Source organism: Lates calcarifer, linkage group LG15, assembly GCF_001640805.2.
Source record: "Lates calcarifer isolate ASB-BC8 linkage group LG15, TLL_Latcal_v3, whole genome shotgun sequence".
In the NCBI taxonomy this organism is placed as follows: Eukaryota; Metazoa; Chordata; class Actinopteri; family Centropomidae; genus Lates; species Lates calcarifer.
The window spans coordinates 14,475,751-14,498,424 of NC_066847.1; the positions used below are offsets into that span (position 1 = coordinate 14,475,751).

Genomic DNA, 22,674 nt, shown 5'->3' on the forward strand with positions numbered 1-22,674 from the left:
AAAGGGGAGGACACACACTCAATACACACGTTTGCCTCCTCCTCCAGTATGAATAGAGTGACTGTGAGCAGGAGGCAGTCAAGGAACATTCAGCCGTAGTGAGCCTGCACTGTATGCTCACAACAGATCGTTGTCTGGGGCAAGAGGGCAGCAGGCCATGCATGAACACACAAACAGAGAGATAATGGTGCCCAGCTACTCTTAGGAACTAAAGAGAGTTTAGCTGTCCATGATTTCACTGCTAGGCAGTCTACGTCGTTGCTAACAGAGAGCTTTGGAACTTTTGTTTGCTCCTTGATAGGTTCCAAGTTTTTTGTTCATCTCAAGCTTTTTTTTTAAATCAAACATGGGGTGCTCCTCGTCCAGCGCACAGACTGTTGATCAGGAGAAAAGACCAGGTACAAAGCCAGAGGAGAGCAATGGAGATACAGTGGGTAAGTTGTGATTGCCTTCATGGAGTTTAAGTGTTTAAAAGTGTCATTTATCTTTGACTGTTCATGTGTGTTTTAACTGCTGAGTGTGAAACATGATAAGCATACTTTCTAAGGTTGCTCTGTTACTTTCTGAGTCTAGTCTTGCTGAGGGAGTGTGCAAGTACTGCTGTTGGGTCTGGTACACTGTGTGCTTTTTCATTTTCTCTGCTGCACAGCACGCTGCAGTGGAGAGAATTATTCATGTTGAGCCATTTTCTCATCAATGCCTAGAAGTACTCGGCATTTATTTTTAGACATCGTCTTCGTTTTTTGGCCTGATATCCTCTGACAAAAGCTGTAAACTGCACTGCATGATTCACTGATGAAATTAGACCTGAGAAGGAGCTGATTGTACACTCATCTTTTATTCTCTAAGTCATTCCATAAAGTGCATCAAGGATTTAAATTCATCAAGGTAGAATTAAGCTAGGACTGCATGTAACTCCTACAGTAGCACTGGGTGAAAACCAGCTGGGAGTGTTGAAGAGTTGATTTGCAGCCTGAGGCAGGAGTTGTGACCCAACCTGTTTGCTGCCACTCTGCAGTAGCCTGATTTGTGACTTTAGATATTTTTCACACCCACAAAAGAACACATTTTCTCCTAAATCAAATGGATGTGATCCAAAAGACAGTGTGCATCTGCCTCATGTTTTCCAAAGTTTGTATGCAGCCAAAAAGCAAGTCACTTAGATTATAATCTGTGTATGCATGATAAGGAATGCTTGAAATCTGCTCTGGGAATTTACAGTTCTCACACACAATAGATGCAGGTTTACAAAGGCAAAAGAGGCGAGGCTAGAAAATTGATGACCTAGTACAAAGAGCCCAAATCCTTTCAGGCTACTCCACTTAACAGACAGCAAAGTCTGACCTGAAACAGTTTTGCATCTAAACATGGAGTCATGATCTGTTGGTAATTGCCTTGGTTTGTCTGGCTTTGCATATGTATTCTGTGTTCAAGCCTGTGCAGACACCCACCAAGAGGCCTGACACAGACCATGATTGTCCATTCATAGGTCCAACAACCTACTGGCACATGGCTATGTCATGTCAGGCACAGCTGCATGTTCAGTATGTTCTCACTGCATCCCACCACCCCATAGACACAACATGACAGTAACTGCCCTTGTGAGACAGTTTTTGCATATAGTTGCTTTGGCTGCAGTCAAGTTCATCATCATCATTTGATTTGGATAAGGAAAAAATGTGGCTTAGAGTTTCTGAGAAAGTAGCCTAGTGTTATGTACTTATACCTGACATTGTTCCTCTGGGTTCATGTGCAGCATTTCCATCTTCCACTATGTCAGTGTATGATGTTTGTGTCAGGGCATTGTTCCTCCAGCCAGTCGGCTATGGTCACCTGGAGAAGCTTGGGTCATTTTCCAGCCCCTTACATCACCCTAACAAGAAAACCAGTTATTGTGCTCTTTGCCCTCTAAAAGTGGCTGAATGGGCAGAGGTTTAAATCATACAGTATACAGCCTGTTTAACAAACCAACTGTATGCCATCCAAGCCACCACTGGTCCCATCCCCTGTCAGAGCCCCTTGCCACCACCACCACCACCCACCCCTCCCTCTCTCGTGCTTCTGGCCAGCCACAGCACTGTTTTGACTGGGATCTCTGTCATCTTTGGCTGCTAAATCATGTTGACACACAAGTCATCCATGCCTGGTGAGGCCGTCTCTGTCTCGACCCAAACACACATTCAGACTTTTCAACGCCAGTTTCTGGCCTTGTGTTCAGACAACAGCTTTCTATTCTGTGGGATATTTGGTCTGAGAAGTGGATTTCTGGTTAAAGAATCGTAGCCTGATGGAGAACGTGTTGAATATCTTTCAAAGACAGTCAAACTTTCTGCAAAGATTTAGAGGATGTTTAAAAAACCACTGTCTAAAACACCACTCTCCTACTTTTACAATTCTACACTCTTTGCTCAAGTGTGAGTATTCCACTCCTCCTAAATACTTTTATGTGTTGCGTGTTCTTCCACTGGCTCTTTTTTATTCGAGTTGCCAGCCCGTCACATTCCCTTCCACCCATCACTCTCAGCCCTTTTTACCTCTTGTGACAGACAAACAAAATCAGGAAGCTGCAGCGTCCAAACCGTCCGCCCATTCAGCCAACTCAACCCCTCTGGTTTGTCTCATTTGTGAACAATGTCCACCCAGTTATCCCTAAAATAATAATACACATCAAAAGCTTCTGTTAGATTGTTATGATTCTTGTAACTGAGATGTGCAGGTCTCTGACATTTGAGTTGAATTATCCAAGCCCGCTATTGTTCCTAATCTACTCTAGTTTCTCCTAAGGCTTGTTCATATGCACAGCTTTAAGAACAGGGAATAAGAATAAAAGTATAGCCATCTTCAAGCCATCGTCATGTGTATTTTATTTCCTCTGAGAGTGACTTGCGTGTCCTCTGGGCTTTGGACAAACACAGGTTTCAATAAATCATATTTTCAGCTACGGAAATGAAAGGATGTTTTCCTCAGCACGCGCTCTGTGTGCCCCTTATTGCTTATTTCCTATCTCCTGCATTCCATCCTCATGTGGTAATCCATATTGAGATACATTATTGTCCATGTGCACATAAAAGTTTTTTTTTTTTTTAAATAAGATGTTAAATACAATAATGTTACTTAATAATATATAATTTTAACAGATTTTCAGGACATTATTATTTTGAAATCAGTTATAGATGTTATGTTTTTATTCAAGAAAAGACCATTCAGAATGACTTAATGACATATAATGAATCCTTACAGTATAGCACCTAATTTTTGGATAATTAACATCTTAGTCTGGTACATTGTATGAAAACTGATTAATTAATGACAAATGTGGTCATTTGTCAACAAAAGCATTCAGGTAAATAAAGTAGTTCAGGGACAGATTCAGACCCCCTACCAAGTTTCTGACTAAGTCAAATGAGTAACCTTCCTGAGGACTTTTTGTTGTTCAGTTGTCATGTAGTCAGTGTTACAGATTAACAGGACATCACCAGCTGAAAGGCCTGATGAAGATTGATGAGTGTCACATGGTTGTCAGTTGTAAATCCTAATCAAGCTTTTGTTGTCCCTGTGTTGACAGCAGTCAGAAACGGTATCATCGCAGAAGATGCACAAACCATCGAGGACCAGATGCAGCTGCCGGTGCAGACTGCTCTACCAGATGATCTTCAACCAGGAACTGATGATGAGACAGAGGCTGTGGTAGTGGCCCTGGAGGCCCAGGAGGATCTTGGCTCTGGAGAGGACCTTCTGGCTGCTCCTGAACCACAGCCAGAACCTGCTGCCCCTGAAGAGTCAGCTCCAGAGGCTCCAGCTGCTGCTCCGGCAGAAGTCTCCCCTGAACCTGAGGCTGCTGTAGCTGTGGTGGAGGAACTACCCCCTGTGGAGGAAGTTGCCCCCGTAGAAACTGTAGTGGCTAAGACCGTGCCTGAGGTCGAAGCCCTTGTTGAGGCTACAGAGAAGGCCCCTGCAGTGGAATCTGTTGTAGCAGAGGCCCCTGTTGTTGTTGAGGAGGTTAGTGCTGTGGCAGCTGAGGCCTCTCCTGAAGTTGCCACCCCTGCTGTTGAACCTGTTGTATCTGAGCCAGCAGAGGCCCCAGTGATTGTGGAAGAGGCAGTAACCGTGGCCACTGAGGTCCCTGCAGAGGTGGCTGCTCCTGTGGAGGCAGAGGTTCCAACTGACAATGTGGTACCAGAGACTACTTCAGAAACACCAGCTGAATCCTCGGAACCAGGTGAAATTTCAGCACCAGCACCAAGTGAGGCTGTGGCAGCAGGTGAAGCTGTAGCACCAGATGTGGCCCCAGCACCAAGTGAACCCTCAGCGCCTGTAGAGGCTGCAGAGCCTGTAATAAATACTGAGATTGCTGTGGCAACTATTCCAGAGATGCCTCCATTATCTCCAGTCACAACTGAGGCAAAAGCTGAGACTCAGCCTGCTGCTGCTGAAGAGGCCACAGAGCCTCCTGCCCCACCAGCAGAGGCACCCTGTCCCACAGAGGCTTCTGCTGCTCCAGCTCCAGAAGCTGAATCTGTTGCTGCTGAGACCTCAGCATCCACACCAGCCGCTTCAGAGACGCCTGCAGAAGTAGCCCCAGAAGCATCACCAGCAGCTGCGACCTTAGAGTCCGCGGTGGACAATGCGGTCCCAGCAGAGGCTCCTGTGGTTGAGCCCACCCCAGCAGAATCTGAGGCACCCTCAGCACCAGCCCCTGCTGCTGACCCAGTCCCTGAATCCTCACCTGAAGGTATGAAACATTAATGCCTCAAGATTACTCTCTTTCCTATCCTATCATAAATTTTACATCGTTTTCTGGCATGTTCAAATAGAGAAATAACTCTTGGCCTACTTTTTAAATCAATCTTCCTTCAGCAAACATTATAAATAAATTATATCGAGCAGACTTTCTTCATATTCCACACGAGACAGCTGACAAACTGCAATGCGGCATTATCACGTTTCCTCCAAAACTGGTAATGACTGAAGGGTAACAAAGATATGGTGCTGGGGGACATTGGCTGCCATTGTTAAGGAGTCTACTGTATGTCTTGAGAGAGTTTGCGACAAACCTGTCATGCTAACTTTGATTTGAACATGTCAGCTAATTTTAACCTGCTTGTTAAGGCATGAATGACAGAGTCTGACAGTTTTTGGGTGGAGGTCAAACAGTGCAGTATTGCCAGTGGCTGAAATAACTGGGAAATCTATACAAACATGTGTTAGTCATTTAACATGTGCAAACAAGCAGAAAGAGGTGAGAAGGAAGGAGGAGCTGAGTCAGTGATGTGCAACAACAGATAAGATCTTGTTCACATCCAAGTAAACAATTAATGGTCCTTCAAATAACCAATCAATCTTCTTGCCACATGTGACCAAAGTAAGAAAGGCAGAGTTTTACAGCATCACCCCCTCAACGGTGCTGTCATTGGTAACTAAGCAGGTATCCAACACATGTATGATTAACAACACCAAACTCTCAGTAAACCATTCTCATACAAAACAATCCCTCACAAAGGGTCCTGTGTGCACTCCTGTGATTGGTTGGCGCTGACAGGATGAATTGGATATTGTAGGGCCTGTGAGACTGAACTGATAACATAGTGTGAAGCACAGAGAGCAGCCATACACACTCTATAGCCTGTCTTGAGTGTGTTGATTATAGCAGGAACATATTGTCAGCACAACAACTCCAGTCACACAACTCGCACTCATTGTGTTTTGTTGTGAGCTGCCTACAGAGAACAATAATGCCCTGCAGCTTCAAATTACACAAAACAATGTAAATACTATACAAGCCGGACTGGATTCATGCAAATGCAAAATTTGGGAATTTTCAGAACTCATTTTGAAGAGAAATTCTTTTAATTGCTATAAGATTACTCAGCAAGATTCTGCCCATCACCTGCATGTATTTCATTTAATTTATAATTTGTATGTATACAGTGCTTTTCTTAGAATTGAATGTAATGTGTTTCATTATAGAAACAGACATATTTGGCTGCGATATGTGGAATTTTACACAATTTTATTACAGAGACCAGATATTCTCTGGTTAACATATAGGTGATACCCAAAGAATACATATACAGAATTACTGACTGTTTGCTTTGTTAGGAAAGAAAGGCCTGATCAGAGAAATGAGTTCAGTATATACATGTTCACAGTTTTATGGTATAGCATATAAACTAATTAAATGTACCTCCAGTGGTCAGTTGCCTTGTGTAAGGGGCAGTGCTTATGGTTCTCAGTTAAGCCTGCACCCCACTCTTGACAGTCAGAGAACATGTTGTACTTTTAGAGCAGAGACGCCCCTCCAGGCAGCACGTGTGGAATACTGGTAGACCTTGCATAACTTTTATGAGACTTTCTCTCCGGAGGCTATGTTGTGCGCAGGCCAGACCAATTACCATACATTACAGTGTGTGTGTGTGAGTGTTCAGAGGGCAGGTAATCGCTAGTAAACCAGTTCAGCAGAACCAGATGTGGTTGCGCCGGAATACTTGCTCTTCACTTCTCCTCTGTGGGCTGATGTGACAGCAGTTATGTCCTCATTTTGTTGATGGTGAAGTCATATGTCAAACAAGCTTAAAGTGCCTTCAGCATGAAAGACTAGAATGTGGCTTATATTGAATTAACATGTCATGTATTGATTTCCTCTCATTGTATGTGTGTGTGTGTGTGCTTGTGCAGTGGCATCTGCAACAGGAGCCACTCAGGATACAGAGAGCGAGAAAACCAAAAAGGAGGACTGAGTTGGTAAGAGCCTAACCACAAACCACACTAAATCCAATGCAAATACTATGGGCTTGGGCTCATTCAGTGTTGGGTTACTGTTAGGGTAGTCATGGCATGCACAGGAGCACAGTAAAACATCCTACTCTATAATGCATAGTATCCATCAACAGCTTTTTTGCTGGGTGCATAGAGTAGATAAATCTTATGACAAAAGGGTTGAATGTCTATATAAATAGTAGAAAATTTCTAAGTCTGACAAGTTTACCACTGTAACTGAAGCACTGTTCTCAGTGTAATATTTGAATATGACTCACAGACCTGTATGGCAGATGTTTCAAGACTGTTGTCTGTTCATTCTCTTATCTTATTCTCTTTCAGGTGAAAGAAATCTATGAAAAAAACAATGAAAACTCCTAAAACTACAAATGCCATGTGTACTGGAAGAAAAACACTACAACACTACATTTACAGTATTGTCTCATCATCTCTCACCAAACCAAATTACACCAGAAACATTAATATACAAGGTGCCTTAATAACTTCTAGGAAAGATCAGGATTTTTCCTTCATTTTTAAATATAAATCTTTATGATGAGTTTTCCTACTGAGACCTGAGGTGCCTGGAGCCACACGTAGGCCTTTGTATGCAAAGTGCTATGAAAACACTTAAGACAGGTAACATGAGACAAGACAGTGCAATACTCTGCAAAACCTGTGAACTCTTGCTTTAGAGATTGTTAACTCATCAGTGACTAGAGTGGCAGTGTGCTGAAGAGTAGAGAGTGATTCTTACATCTTTGACTATTTAAAGTAGCTGCTTCTGAGGAATACAAGCCAAACACAACTGTGAATAAAATTATGCAAAGAGATTGAGGTGACACCCAACTGTGGAAGAACACTTATCCAAAACTGATTTTAAAAGTCCTTTTCACAGATTGATTTTTTTTTTTTTTTTTTTTTTTTTTTATTCTGCCATAAATCCACATTTTGTTTGGTGTTTACACATTATTTAATTGCTGCCTTTGTAATGAGGTTCATTTAATTAATAGGAATGACAGCACTAAGGAGTGTACAGTGTAATACTGATAAGCACTACTGTGAGTCAAATCCATATTCTTTAAAAAAAAATGACAATATCACTGTATTGGTTTACATCGAAAAATCATGTATGAAATATGTGTTGTGCAAGGAAATAAAAATGCATACAGGTGACTGGATGCATGTACAAAAGATTAGTAATGAAATAATGAATCATTGCCAGGTTGATCTAAGTACTGATATGTCATCCTGCTGTTTGATGAAGCCATTTCATGGAGCTGTACTATACCTACTCTTGCTGAAAATGAAGCCATTTCCAACTACATTTAAAGGCCTGGCAACATTTGTGCAATATGCACATTGGTTTTGCTTTGAGTGCATTACATCTCCATACACAGTAGGAGAACACCTAGTGGACATGATATTTAAATTCTCATTAATTCAAAGTCTTAGAAAATAATTTTAATTGCTTAAGATGTGGTGGACGCTACGGGGAGAAAAATCTGTTTTAATGTCTGATATCTTCTTTTCATCTGTTTCTTTCTCTGTAATATATTCAGTCTGTCTGAGCTTTGTCTGTGATTCTGCTAACCTTTTAGTGTACAGAATAAAGTTTTACTCACTAATACATGTGCTAACTAAAATGGGACTGTTTTATTGTATGTGTGTTTCCAATACCTAAACACTACATGTTTTATACTGAAAGGAACATTCATACTTAAAAGCCTGTGAATATTCTCATTCATCCAGGTCATAGTTATCTCAAGGAAAGTTTTAATCTGATGAAGCCTCTTGGATCAGAGGTGAAACGTCAAACATGAGACATGTAATAACAGCAGGCCATTTTCATTATACAAAGGCACAAGATTGATCTTTATCCACCACACCAGTCTCACCTCCTACACAGAAAGTGGGAAAGTATATCTCTGCCATTCAAATTGCTATTGATATTATGTGCACAAAACGTGCCCGGGCGTGACCACGTCATTTAAAATGAATGCTTTGCATAAAAGATGCCTCAGCTTCTCTTTTTCCCATGGTTGACATTATGCAACACACCTGTTGACATACTGTACCATATGCTGACATTATGTTAGTCTTTCTCTGAGAACAATTTTTTTCTGTTGGGTTTAGACAAATGAATGAAATTAAGTTTTCGATGAACTCCTAAAGCTCACATATGGACATGGACTTCTGTAATCTATATTTTAAATCATGTTCCAGGACATAACCCACACTGTCTTATGTATAAATGGATTTCCATGCTGTACAACCCTGGGTGCATCAACAAATCCCCAGTAGGTAAGAACTTATTAATCACCAACTAATGAGAAATAAAAAAAGAAGTAAAGGTAGATTAAAAATATTTATTATTTATTTATATTTGATCATTATCCATCATCTGACATAATGTGAGAAGACACACTGTCATGGGTACAGCTCATGGTCAGCACAGACTGGTAGAGTATTCCTCTTCAGTTTTGTAAGTGAAATATAAGCAGAGGAGATTTCGAATGCAGTGTTGTCTCCAAACATGTCTTATCAGTGTTACTGAGACAGGAGAAAGTGCTCTGAGCTTGTTAGTCTGCAAGGTGCAAGGTCACCCTCAACATATTTGTGACAGTGATAAAGCACTTAAAACACTACATAAGATGATACATCTATAATTAAAATGGTTAATATTACACAGAAATTATGCTGTGTCAATTCTTGCTTCGTCTACAAAAAAGGACCCATATATTCTTCAGTGATTATGGGTTTTCCAGTTTTTATTTTTTGATAGAGATGGTTGTGTTAGGAAACATCAGTCAGAGGGCCCAAAACAGCAACTGCTTCAATCTCAACCAGTCCACCCTGCAAAGAGAGACAGAGAGAGAGCATAGCTTTCAGTCTGGTTAAATTCACAATAGAAACAAAGGAAAAGAGCACTCGAAAAAGACTTACTCTGGGAAGAGCAGCAACCTGATAGGCAGCTCTGGCTGGGTAGTTAGTGCTGAAGACTAGAGAAAGCAACACACTGAATGGCATGAAGTTACAACAGACAATTTTAAACATGCTGACATTAAATGAAACAATCTTGGTCTTAACTGGACAGTCAGTGTCTTTTTCTTACTGACTGATATAAAAACGTTTTTCACAGCAGATACTTTGATTGTCACAGGAAGAAAAAGCACAGTGTAACTAATACCATCAGTTAGGGGTTCTGTTCCATTGTTCCAGTCAGCCTGCACAAGCAATCATTAGATTTAGTAGTTACACCTGTGCTTTTCCTACTAAGACACATCATTATGTCTGCTGTCAGGAGCGCTTTTGTTACTAAACCTTCAGTATATCTAATTTATGAGAGCTTTTTTGTTGTTGTAGATATATTGTATCAGGTGGGTCAAGAAAAATCCTGTTTGAAATTAACACTAACATCATGGGTGAACCCAGCATGGTTGAGCGAACGAACAAAAACAAAACAGCTTTTTTCTGTGAAGTTTCCTTGTAGTACAAAAGAGAAAAATGCACTGATTTATACAATTATTAGGTAACTGTTATTATTGAACATACAACAGGCACAGGGAAATGTAGTGCAATAAAGCCACAACAGTAAGTATTTAAAGGTCCTACACACGCTTGATACACCCACACAGGTGTTTTCACTTATTCTTTTTGATTAGGTCTCTTCAGTGGACTGTGAAGGTGTGTGCAGACCAGGCTTGATTAGAACCTGTAAGGGCTAGAGTATTCATAGCTTTGTCATTCTTATTGGATCAAAAAAGTTCAGTGATCTTGTGTAATTCAAGCATAGCTCCACCTAACTTTAACCTGAGAGGAATAAACACCTGTGTTGCTGTTCAAGAAGAATGAGGGATCATAACTGTTTTTCTGTACTTATCTAACAGCTGGAAAAGTAGTTTGAAGTCCTTAATTACTTTACAGCTCTTGAAGCTAAAAGTGGTTATGCTCAAAACATGAGCAAAGTGAGTATTTTACATATTGCTTCTCGGTTCCAATGCAGGCATTGTAATGAACTGATTTCCTGGTTGTCTGTGGAACATCAGATTTGGCATGCTGTCTGACATTTAGTTTTAGACCCAATCCACTGGCAGCAGCAGCTCAGGTTTCACTCTGCTTGGTGACTCCGTACACTTCAGCAGTCCCTGTACAAGCCCATTGAAAAAGATCACCTGTGTTTGTTTCTGTACATTTGTTATTGATAACAATTATCTCAAAGATATATCCTAAAAATATAGTGCTCATAAATAGATTTCTTTACTATAGAGGAAATGAAATTCTATGTAATCATAGATAAGTGCTCAGAAAAAATAAGCAACTAATCTCTCATTCTGGGTAATAGTAAGGATAGTATGTATAAAGGCATTAATCAGGCAGGGTCGACATGTATAAAAGTGAAACATTACCTACAATTAAGTAGACTTAGTTAATGTGAGTTATGTGGATTGTGCTGACACCTAGTGGCAAAATCTAGGTTGCACAATTCAAGTGACAAACCTTTGCATGAAGAGTCACATGGAGGTTTTTGATCATGACAGATTCTCATGGTCAAAATGACACGACAGCAATGAAAAACTCCAAAGAGGAAATCATAATATTAAGTAAATCAATCATACTTACACTGCTTGTAAACATTGTTGACATTAGTGAAGTCATTCATGTCAGCGAGGAGCACTGTGGTTTTGACAACTACAGGAAACAATGACAAAATTAATAGATGAGCAATGTAAGATGACAGAAGTTTCCTACAAGTGATCTGTTCAAAATGCAAAACTTTTCAGACAGTGAAGTGTCTCTCACCATTCTCATAACCGCACCCAGCAGCTTTAAGGATTTCACCCATATTTACAAGAGCCTGGGGAAAAAGGTTTTCAATATAGGTGCTCTGTTCTTAAGTGATTTATTTCAATTTGTTAATTTGTGAGACAAGCTGGTAGAAAATGATATGAGAGGAATTAATTTAGTTTCAGTAATAAATTCAAGGTATATTATTTATTCATACTGTAGCACCATCTTGGATTGGATATGCAAAACCTAAGCAACTTAAACTTGTAAAATAAGTGAAGTTACAACCACATTATACTCATCATTACAATAAACAACATTATTAGGAACACGTAATATTATGTTAAGACAGTTTATCATTTTGTAGTACTCCTGGTTAGTTTTGTAAAGGGGGCACCTGTCTGGTCTGAGCCTGAACACCACCTTCCACCAGCTGTCCACTGGCAGGATCCATCCCCAGCTGTCCTGAGATGTACATTGTCCGATCCACCACCACTGCTTGGCTGGGAGACACACAAACAGAAACAAAGAATTATATCAATTACACAGACTGATTTCAAATTAAGTGCTGTCCAGTCTTCTCGTCTCGTTTCCTAATGCTCTGCATTGCCACAGGTGAACAGACAGTAAATAAAAAAAAAAGGTTCACGTTGGGTTTAGAAAACATAACACACAATGTGAGAGTTTAAAGTGCAATCCAAAAATCTGTACTTTGGTCCTGAAAACACATCTAATTTGATGACTATAGCTCCACCTCCAGCCATAACCACTGAGCAAAACAGTTAACTCTCCAGTGCAAGAAATAACTGTGGAAACTTTATGATCACATTGAGGAAAACACCAATCACCAACCAATCTCACAATATTTTAACACCAGCCTATGCTTACAACGTGTTATTGTGATTTCTACTGCGTTAGCTGTAAACCAACTGTAACTTGGCGCTTCGAGCTTTCAGGCTGATGGTCCGACATCAAAGCTCTTCTCACCTGTACGGGCCTATAGCAGCAGGAGCTTTTGTTGTGCTGATAATCCTCCTGATTAATGCAGCCATTCCACTGAAAATATGTCGAGCTAACTCAATTGGACAGGCGCTGAAATATGTGACAGTTCAAAGTGAGCTGCAAAGCAAAGGGAGAAATGCACTAAATGACATAAGAACGTCAGAGCTGCTTTACCGTAAATGGCATTTTAGACGCGCTAAAATGTTTTCTTATTTTTCATTTTAGTACGAGTGAAGGTATACAGGAATATTTCAATGAAAGAACATAACAGGACATAAAATAGGACATAATGTCGACAGATTATAATATGAAATATTATTAAATATTTTTGCTGTGCCCATATACTACAAACCCCGGAAGCAAACATACGTCAACACCCACCCACCCATACCCGAGGTACGGGTGGACTCACCCCTACCCTGCCTCTGATTGGCTTACTCTGATATCCTCTCCCTAATCATAACCAATTACCACTCTTCATGCATAAACCTAACCCAACCAACGAAGGCAACAAGTACTATCCAATCAGAGGCAGGGTAGGGGCGGGTCTTTACCCACCTCGGGTGGGAAAAAGCATAAAATCAACCAGCATGAGGAAAGTTCACATGGTAGCTAGCAAATAATAAAGAAGACACTCGGAGCAAAGTTTCTGACATACAGACATACTCGGTAATGTAAAGGTGAACGTAGGTATAATAGATATTCTGCACTAAATTTTAAGATACGCTTTATTCGTGTCTTTGGTCGATAAACAAACTTCAGCATTACGTGGAGTAATGTAACGTGGTCAGCTAGCTGACGTTAGCAATAGGCATAGTGGCAAGTCATGTAGCTGCCTCAGGTGCTAGCTTTTCCTTTAGGAAAAAACACGTCTGTCGCCTGGCGTCTCAAATTTGCCTTCTTGTTTTCTGTAGAAAATGTCTGCAGCTAAAATGAAACTGCGGGAGAAGAAGATGAGAAACCAGCCCGTCAATATACAGTACCCATCTTCTCCCCTGACTGAGGAGAGCAGCACACAGAACGGAGGAGACACCCCGGTCACCGGTACTGTTCCTTCTCCGTTTATGTGTCATTGTCTCTGCTTTTGCTCTTGTGATGCTTTATGTGCCCTTCTCAATACTACTCATTCTCTCTATGACTTCGTCTCCTGTTGCTGGTGCACGGTCACCATTTCACAGGGTCAGCAAATGTCAGTCTGCATCCGGTCCATCACTACTATTCATCACTGACTTTGCATGTCTCTGTGATTTAATCAGTTGTATCAGAGGGTTGTTGAGGATGTCATCAACAATAACGCATTTTGTATACAGGACACAGTTCGTGTCAGCTCCAAGTTTACCGTTCTACTTATCCAAACACTGGACCCATTCAGGGTCGAACTCACTGTGGGTCCGTAGGTAGTGCAGTATTATCATGCTGCATACTGCCCTACCCTATTACCCTGCCCTACCCTCAGTCTGTGCTTGTTCCTTTGAAATAATTTAATTGAGCACATATTTGTATAGGGATGTGCAAAGACTGTAGGTATAATGTCAAGACAAATATTAAAGATCCACTCTTAAGACAGGACCACACAATTATGGAAATATAAGAGTACAAGTGTCACCTTTAAAATCCTTACTATCTCCACTATTACATTTCTTTATTACCAAACAATTTTAAAATAACCATTAAGCAATCGCCATAGAGATAACTACCCCTCAAGGTTTGGGAAGTTGTCCGTTATGCCCGGTCAGTGAACCAGACACATTCTTATTTTACTTGCGAAGACCCCGAAATGACAAACTGATGATCTTCCCAAAGGTGGAGGCGGTGGTCCATCTAACATCCATCCATTGCCAGAGAAGCTGAATAGTCCTCACCACAAGGGTGGATGGGTCCGTGGACACCAGAAAGATGGTGGAAGCTATGACAAGCTTATGCCCAAGTACATCACCGGTAAAGACAATGTCCTTCTTCTATAAATTCACACTGGACTGCATCATTAGATGCTTTTTTTAGGAGGATTGCATAGTGACTTCACAGCCCAGTGTAACTGTTTACTGACTTGATAGCTATAGAGGTCCATCTTTCATTATATGTTATGCTGCAGGCCATAGGATATTGTTTTTATTTTTAGATCCGTTGCTTTCATGTAGGGCAGTTTTGCTGGTTTTTTTTTTCTGTCCTCCTTCAAGAAAACATTAAGTTTAGTTCAATTGAAAAACTGTAAAAAATCACAAAATAGAAGAAATTAATCATGAAATTGCTTTTTCACTGCAAAGTGCTGTGTCAGTGTCAGATGAATGACTTATAATTCAGTGTCTCCACCCTTCTCTCCTGCTACCATTCCTACTCAGCTGGTGCTTTTGCTAGAGCCAGAGCAGCAGAGGTGAGCACCATGTTGAAAGCTGTCAGGAAGGTAACAAGCAGCTGCCAGTTGTTTGCATCCCTGCCCAACCATATGAGGAGACGGGCCATGAGCCACAACACCAAGCGGTACCCTCGCAGACTGAGAGATATGGCGAACAGACTGGTAACGTTCACGACATGTTTACGTTAAGCAGCTTAATTTCTCACTTATGATCTTATGACTTGTTTCATATACAAACCATCCCTCTCTGAGTATCTCTGGCACGTTCAGTGACCTGTTCCACTCCTCCCCCAGCGGGAGAAGAGCCTCCAGGCTTGCTCTAAGAAGAAGGAGCAGACGAAGCGCCAGAGCCGCAAGGCTCGCCGCCGGCATGGAAACCTTCTACTGGAGTTCAACCGCCGCCAGAGGAAGAACGTATGGCTGGAGACGCACATTTGGCATGCCAAGCGTTTCCACATGGTTAAAAAGTGGGGATACTGCCTTGGGGATAGACCAACTTACAAATGTTACCGCCCCTGCTACAGAGCCATGAGCAACCACTGTTTGCTGCAGGTGACCGCACAGACTGGGGATGCATTTCTTACTTCATTTACCTCAGAAATTTAGGATTGAATTGTAGGGGCTTTCAACACTAGTAAATTCACCACAAACCTTCTGGTTCTGTCCTCTCAGGACCTTTCTTACTACTGCTGCATAGAGCTACAAGGAGAGGAAGACAAGCTACTGGCCTCTCTGTCACAAATGACCAGTAAGGAAGCTGGTAAGTATGTTTCCCAACCCTTTCTCCACTAATGACTCTAAGAATATCAGATTTCTCATTTCCCCCATGCATTCTTCCTCTCTGATTTTTGTTATTCAGATAGTGGGTTGCTTTTTTAACATTCAGAGTAACTTTTTTAGCTTGTTTGAGTCAAATTATCAACGCACATGCAGTCTAGTTTAGTTTCAGTAGTTAAAATATGCATGTTGGGGTGTATTTTTCAGGTCCTACATTTGCTGCAGCACTGTGTATATCAGGGCGAAGACAGGGCAGTGTGGTGCTTTACAGAGCAGGACATTACCCCTCGCAGCCCCTGGGCCCTGTCACCTTTCTCTGGAGGCCCCGTGTACATGGCTCAACTCACAGACAGCTGTGGATTTGGGCTCATCCTACTATTAAACAGGTTTGAGGGATTTTATAGGTCTAAATGGTTGTTGTTGACTAATGCTTATACATAGAACCATCAGTATTTAGTGTTCTGGCAAAAAATGTTTTTGGTGAAAGTTTGAATTTTAGTAGGTATGAATCATTAGAGAGACAAGGTCAGCATAACTCTTAATTCCAGATACTGTGTTCTCCTTCCAGGATCTTCTCCCTGAGTTACAAAGTGTGTGCCAGTGCTGCGAGGCTGTAGTCCCTCCAGTTGTGCCTTTGGTAACACCTGCAGAGGTAATTCCTACCCCAGAACCAGAGCGTAGACCTGAAAACACCCCTGAGGCCATGCAGATCCACAGGACTAAGAGAAAACGGAACTGTAAGGATGCCAGTGGACCTCCTGCCAAGAAGATCCTGGGAGATGGAAAAAGATCTCCCTCCACCCCAGTCACATGGAGGTCCAACTCAACTGGAATAGTTATAAAGTTAGTAGAGTATTCAGGTTTGATTCAGATACAAACCGAGTAAACACATGGCTTGGATTAATAATTTTCTGTGAAAATGGTGGTGATTTTTTTTATTTTTATTTTGCACTGTTTGTATTTGACTCACGGATCTGTTGCAGTGATCTCACAATGGAGATTGTACGCTATCGCCTGATTGGACCACAGTCTCATTCTGTTCTGGCAGAAACTTTGGAAGCTGCTACAGATTGTGATGTAAGGATCTCTGTATTATCAACGTGAAAAGCAGACAGCTTCTGAGATATATTTGCATTTCCCACAGAATAACTGTGTATTTGTTTCTTCTTTTTTAAGGAAATTAATAAATCCCAGCCATCCACTCTTTGGTGGCCTGAGCACTGCAAAGACGAGAGCAAGATGAATCTGCATCGACAACAAGTTGACATATTTAACATATTGAAAGGTTTATTGTTATTTCACAGTGTGAAGCAAAATATTGCTATTTTTGTCTCTTAGTACTTACTTTTGCCATTTTGTATGGTTTATGTAACAATGACTGTTTTAATTCATCTAGACATCTATTCATCTGGAGAGCTCCCCTCAGGCACAGTGCTGGGTTTGACTGTAGATGACCCCAGGCTGACTTTACCAACAAAGAGGGTTAAAGCTTTGCCCTGTGTAAAGCAGGCACAAGGTAAAATCAGACCAACCAAACAGGCAGAGGAGTTTACAACAGATGGTTAAAGGGAAAACCATAGATTGTTTCCCCAGAGTTGAATCATTCAGTAATTATCATCATCCAATCACACTCTCTGTTTCCTAACCTGGACTTGTACGTCCTACAGTGTGTGGATGGATGTAATATTTCTTTTCGGACAGTATGTCCCAGCAGAAACCTGACCATTCAATAATACACATGCATAGCCGAGCAGAGAATCAGTCTGTTGTGTCAGGTCCTGAGGTTGTTTCAGTGAGTACATATTTGGTTCTGTGCTCTAGGGGGCCCCTGCTTGGCCATGCAGATGTTCCAGGTTCGAATCCTGGCAGGACCCTGTACTTGAAACACATCCTTAGTGACTGTCAACAGCGGATTCACTCGCAATGAGGAGATACTTCAAAGATAAACCAGTGCTAATTTCTCACCATCATAATGATCAGTTCTAGTGAAAATGTTGTCAGTCCCATTGCTATAGAGCGTTTCATAGTTTTCATATCCAAAATGTTATTTGAGATTTAAAAGCATAAGAAAATATAAAGTACTAATTTTTTTTGTTAGAATTCACAAGGACCTTGACTAACACCTGTAGCCATGACAGCCAGGATAATAAGGCCCAGGCTTAAAATAAACAATATTACTCTTAGTCATTGCATAGTAAACATGTAATCCAAGATCCTCTGATCAAAACTCTGGCTTTGAGAGCTTCATATGTCATTGATGTTGATGCTGGTAATCCAGGCGCATGCCATGTGTTTGTGCTGTGTTTTTCTTTCAGAGGTGGATGAGGAGAAGAGGAGGGAGCTGATGCTGCGAGGAGTACCAGAACTCTGTTGTCAGAGTTTCCTGTGGGAGCGGTCCATCCGGGACAACGTCACTGATAACAAGATATCAGAGCAGGTAGCTTATCGTATTCTTACTACCAGAAATGTCATACATTCATTTTCAGTTATCATCATTATCATCTTTTTTATGCTAACATATCAATTTCTGAAAGTACAGATAAGATTACACGTCACTCTAATCTCTAGTCATTTCTATGTATGGCCACAGGAGTTGAACCGTATGAGGAGCGAGGTGCTGGTGCCAGGTTCCAGGCTGAGCCCCACTCCCCTGCAGGGCAGAGTCCCCATCCTGCTGGTTCACCAGCCTGGCAAGCAGGTGGGACATGAGATGAACTCCTGGGGTGCTGGATGGGACCTGCTGCTTCCTAAAGGCTGGGGCATGGCCTTCTGGGTCCCACTGGTAGGTAGCATTGACAGTGCTTTTATTTGATTTTAATTTTACTGTATTATCTCTTTGTTTCTGCCAGGATGTAGCAGTTTTGGAACAACTGCATTTTCCATTGCATTTTTGGTACATTCTAGAAAATGTATGTGGTTGTCTGCACATGGAAATTTGTAGGCTCCCATAAAATGTAATGATGCAACACTAACAAAAAGTTGAATCAATAATTTTTTAGGATGAGCTTTTAAATTTGAGTATGCAGATGAGATTTGCTTTTTCTTTGTTTGACTTGCACCTTGGATGCAAGTAGTATCAGAATTCTTCTGTTTGACTTTATATGTAGTCCAAATGTTGAAACAAGTCCTTATTGAAACCAAAAATGTATGTTTCCAGGTCTGTCTCATATTTTGTCAGAATAGGTGCTGTGAGGATGCATGTATGTAATGTATAATACAGTGGATGTCAGTGTAGAAGACTATGTGAAAGATGTTTTCATTACTTGGTTGCCTTCAGGTTTGCTTTGCACTTAGGTTTGCTTTATTTGTCAAGTTGCCCAAAATCCAATGTTTACTTATTTCTCCCTCTGCCAGGTGTACAGGGGAGTTCGCATCGGTGGGCTGAATATGAGTCTGAAACACTCTCAGAATAAAGCAAGCCCCCACTTCCCCCATGATTACCCAGACTGTCCCGCAGGCATTCGTTTTCAGGAGGAGCAGGAGGCCGAGCTCCTGGATAAGTTCAAAAGGTCAGCTACAGACTGAAGCTGAGAAAAGGAAACAAAATACTAATGTTGTGTGTGATTATTATTATCAGAAAGAGCGGTATTCATTGCAGAAATCTTGTCCTGCCAAATCTTTTGTATATCTTGCAGTAATACTCTGGCACATAACTAGTATGTCAGCCTGCTGACAGAAAACAGAGTCTCAAGAACTTGCCCAGAATATAAATCTGTTTTACTGATGGACATGTCTCTAAAGTTTATTAAAATTAACCATTAGCAAACTTAAAATTACCCTTTAAACTGTAACTGTTGTCTGTTCAACTAAAATGAGGAGACGATGATACTCTTGTGTTGGAAATAATATATAGGTCTTTTGCAGTTTGACTGTACAGTAATCTGCAAGGAAACAATTCACGAGCCCACAGCCTAAGTAACATTGTAACATTGTCAGTGTATCAGAGGTTTTGATAGAGGGAAGCACTCCAAAGCTCTGACCCCAGTTAATTTCCATTATGCAGATCTTTCCCACCGTGCAGATGAGATGGTAATGAGGCTGCATGCTGCTGATCCCCTACTATCCACTGCTCAACGGTCATGATTTGTTACTTAAATTGGTAGGGTTGCCCCAACAGTTTGACAAGGGTTTGACCTTCTGACCTCTTCTGTAGGCGTCCGCCTGCCAAAAGGACCAATTACATTAAACATGGCTGTCTGGCTCCATTCCGTTGCCCGTGGCAACAGCTGGCTGAGGAGTGGGAGCTTATCACAAGGGAAGGAAGAGAGGAGAGGAAAAGAGACAGCCAGACCCAAACCAAAACAGGCGCTGACACAGTTACGGAGGTGGAGATGACATCACATCCAGATATCACTGTAACAAAGCCTCCGAGCCGCTTCGCTGTACTAAGGTGAATTTTTTGTTTTACTCTTGTTGTAATTTTGTTTGTGATATATACTGAAGATTTATTCTTTTGTTAATACTCCACTTTTACTTGTTGTTAAAATAAACTCATCAGTAAACAAAAACTCAAAACACGCACACCCACTGTAGGTCTTTTCATGCATTTAACATCCTGCACATCTAAATCACACCTCTAACAATATTAATTCAGTTGACTTTTAAAGGTCTCTTAAGCAGAAATGTGCACAGTTTTTGCAGCTTTGGAATCCAGTCATCACTTACTTCTTTCCTCTTTTTTTTTTTTTTATTAAGAGACCCCAGTTCAGTTTTTGACAAGCTTGATGCATGGCGCTTCTCCAGTCTGCCTCCCTTTCATCATAATGTCCCTGATGAGAATCCCCTAAGTACATCCAGCCTTAAATTGCTGCAATACATCACAGAGATTAGTAGAGGGGAGGAGTTGCATCAGTTCTCATAAAACCATCACACAAGCTTTGAGTAATGACTGACTTTATGAGAAAAAAATTGGATTGATTTTCACTGTCCATCGGCTGCCTTTTTGTTTTCAGCATTAGGGATTTAAAAATGTTCTTACACAACATTTTATGTCTCTCAGGGTGCTAAATGGAGCCAATGAAAATGCACTTTTCCTTTTGAATGTTAATCACCTTTTATAAATGGATATTGGTTGTTTCTTTGCTTCCTAGAAACAGAAAGTCTCTGAGGCTGCTCTCTGGTTGGTGCAGACCCACAACATCTAAAGGTCAGAGACCGTGCCGTGTTGGTGAGGTGCCACCTCTTGACTCTTCAGCTGCAACGTCGTTTCTCACAGAGCATGGGATGAGTCTGGTGTGGGTGCGTCTGTCATTGCTGTCAAAGGGCAAACCAGAGCTGCCATGCCATGGTGTGTGCGCCAATCACAGAGGACCTGAGGCTGCTCAGCAACAAGTCAGACTGCAGCAGCCCCCAGGAGCCGCCACATAAAAACCACTTTAACAGCAGACTTAAATGCAGAAAGAAGGGCTCCAAGAAACTGGCTACAACCTCGTCCTCTGATAAGACTGAGGGGAGTGGGTCAGACCTTCCCTCTGCTTCTGAACCAAATCTCACTTCTGTGGAAGATGCCAAATCATCCTCTGAGACTCCCACAGATCTCATTTTCGGGCTGTGGCCAGACCCATTGCCGAGCATCACCTCTCACTGCTCCCGAGTGACTCTAGGCTGGGTTACACAGGGTGACTTCTCCCTGTCTGCAGGCTGTGGGGAGGCTCTGGGGTTTATCAGCGTTGCTGGTCTCATTAGCACCCTCCTCAACCAGCCGATGGAACACAGAGGAACATTGCTGTTGCGCAACCCCACTTCCCTGAGTTACCGCTTTGCTAAAATCAACATAGAGGTCTGACTGAAACATCTGACCCTATGCAGAACCTGATTTCCAAAAAGCACCAAATTCTGCATTATTGGAGAAAGATACAACAATCTGCCGCAACAATAGAACCAGTCACAGTTTTTAATGTTGTAGCTAATTGTTGTACACAGATCTTTTGTCCTGCAGAGTCTTAAGATAATATGCAACCAAGTTTGCATGATGCTTCATTAACTAAGTGATTTCCCAGAATCCCTGTGCCTTTATAATTGCTTTCATATATTGTGCGATCATCTACAGTGTTGGCTGAGGATTTAATGGCATCCACCTGGAATGACTAACAGCTACTGGGTGTCAGTGTTTAAAAGAGGATTTTCAGTTGTAAATGTTATTACTCTGGAAAGAGACATTCTTATTGTTTCAATTTAATAATTTATTTGCATATTTGTTTTAATACTAGTTCCTTTGTCAGAGGAATGCTCCACAACGGGATCAGTAAAATAATGGAACTGAATGAAAACCTTAGTTTCAGTTACAAAGATTAGTTTAGTGTTTTATCAACCAGGTTTCCAAAAGAATTAATTTATGGCTTATTGTACATCCTCTTATATCCAGAGCAGAGTGTTTACGTTGGTGGCATTCTGTTGTTTTTAAAAAGTCAAGGGTTTAAATATCAGAAATGTCACTTTCTGTTTAAAATGCCACAGCACAGAAAAGGTTTTGTTTGAACATAAGCTAATAAAATACTGGACTTGACAGAATATGTCATCTGTGTGTAATTCCTGTCACCTTCACCTGTGTAAAACCACACAATGGCTACAGCACACTTAATAATTGAACCTCCAACACTGGCACACATTATAGTCTGGCCTTATAAGTACATGCATTAAACTACAGATACTTTTAACGTTCATTCTTTTTATAGTTGTGCTGGCATGAGCAGTGGTTTTCCACACATCCCATAATGTGTAGGTGGCACATAAGAGTTTTGTTGCTTGGCAACACCTAAGTTTGGTAGCAGTTGAGTATGTAGTGTGAGGTTTATTTGAGGTAAAGATGGGTGGCCAGACTGTGCATTAGTGCTCTTTAGACCCGTTCTATTGTAATTCCTTAGAAAAGAATTTCAGTGACATGTGCTCATTTCATTAAAACCTGACACATGAATGTCAGCAACTTCAAAGACGGTTTATAGAACACAACCACTTCTCTTTGTCATTTCAAATTAGGTGATTTCACATCACCTCAGATT

General features: G+C 41.2%; 3 protein-coding genes across 4 annotated transcripts; 2 read left to right on the forward strand and 1 right to left on the reverse strand.

The window, feature by feature from the left end:
• Window positions 1-63: 63 nt before the first annotated feature.
• LOC108876313 (calphotin) lies at window positions 64-8,402 on the forward strand. 2 transcript variants are annotated; one of them, XM_018665756.2, is made up of 4 exons: window positions 64-434; window positions 3,566-4,732; window positions 6,676-6,741; window positions 7,099-8,402. In XM_018665756.2, the coding sequence occupies exons 1-3, from the start codon at window positions 347-349 to the stop codon at window positions 6,735-6,737; spliced, it is 1,317 nt and encodes a 438-aa protein (XP_018521272.1). In that variant the 5' UTR covers window positions 64-346; the 3' UTR covers window positions 6,738-6,741; window positions 7,099-8,402. The 2 variants fall into 2 exon arrangements, with proteins under 2 accessions (XP_018521272.1, XP_018521273.1); XM_018665757.2 differs by having other exon boundaries at window positions 3,569-4,732.
• Window positions 8,403-9,111: 709 nt separating this feature from the next.
• Window positions 9,112-12,699, reverse strand: LOC108876314 (2-iminobutanoate/2-iminopropanoate deaminase). The gene is made up of 6 exons (XM_018665758.2): window positions 12,532-12,699; window positions 11,942-12,047; window positions 11,560-11,614; window positions 11,380-11,448; window positions 9,703-9,758; window positions 9,112-9,612 (listed from the first exon to the last, which is right to left on the reverse strand). The coding sequence occupies exons 1-6, from the start codon at window positions 12,594-12,596 to the stop codon at window positions 9,553-9,555; spliced, it is 411 nt and encodes a 136-aa protein (XP_018521274.1). The 5' UTR covers window positions 12,597-12,699; the 3' UTR covers window positions 9,112-9,552.
• Window positions 12,700-13,089: 390 nt separating this feature from the next.
• Window positions 13,090-22,186, forward strand: pop1 (POP1 homolog, ribonuclease P/MRP subunit). Its single transcript, XM_018665744.2, is given in 17 exon segments — window positions 13,090-13,215; window positions 13,461-13,590; window positions 14,350-14,484; window positions 14,886-15,061; window positions 15,194-15,451; window positions 15,572-15,659; window positions 15,884-16,062; window positions 16,245-16,519; window positions 16,660-16,753; window positions 16,853-16,961; window positions 17,073-17,192; window positions 17,992-18,113; window positions 18,267-18,458; window positions 19,031-19,185; window positions 19,830-20,066; window positions 20,767-20,953; window positions 20,955-22,186. Coding segments are annotated over 16 exon segments (2,961 nt in total). The 5' UTR covers window positions 13,090-13,215; window positions 13,461-13,463; the 3' UTR covers window positions 21,462-22,186.
• Window positions 22,187-22,674: the final 488 nt, after the last annotated feature.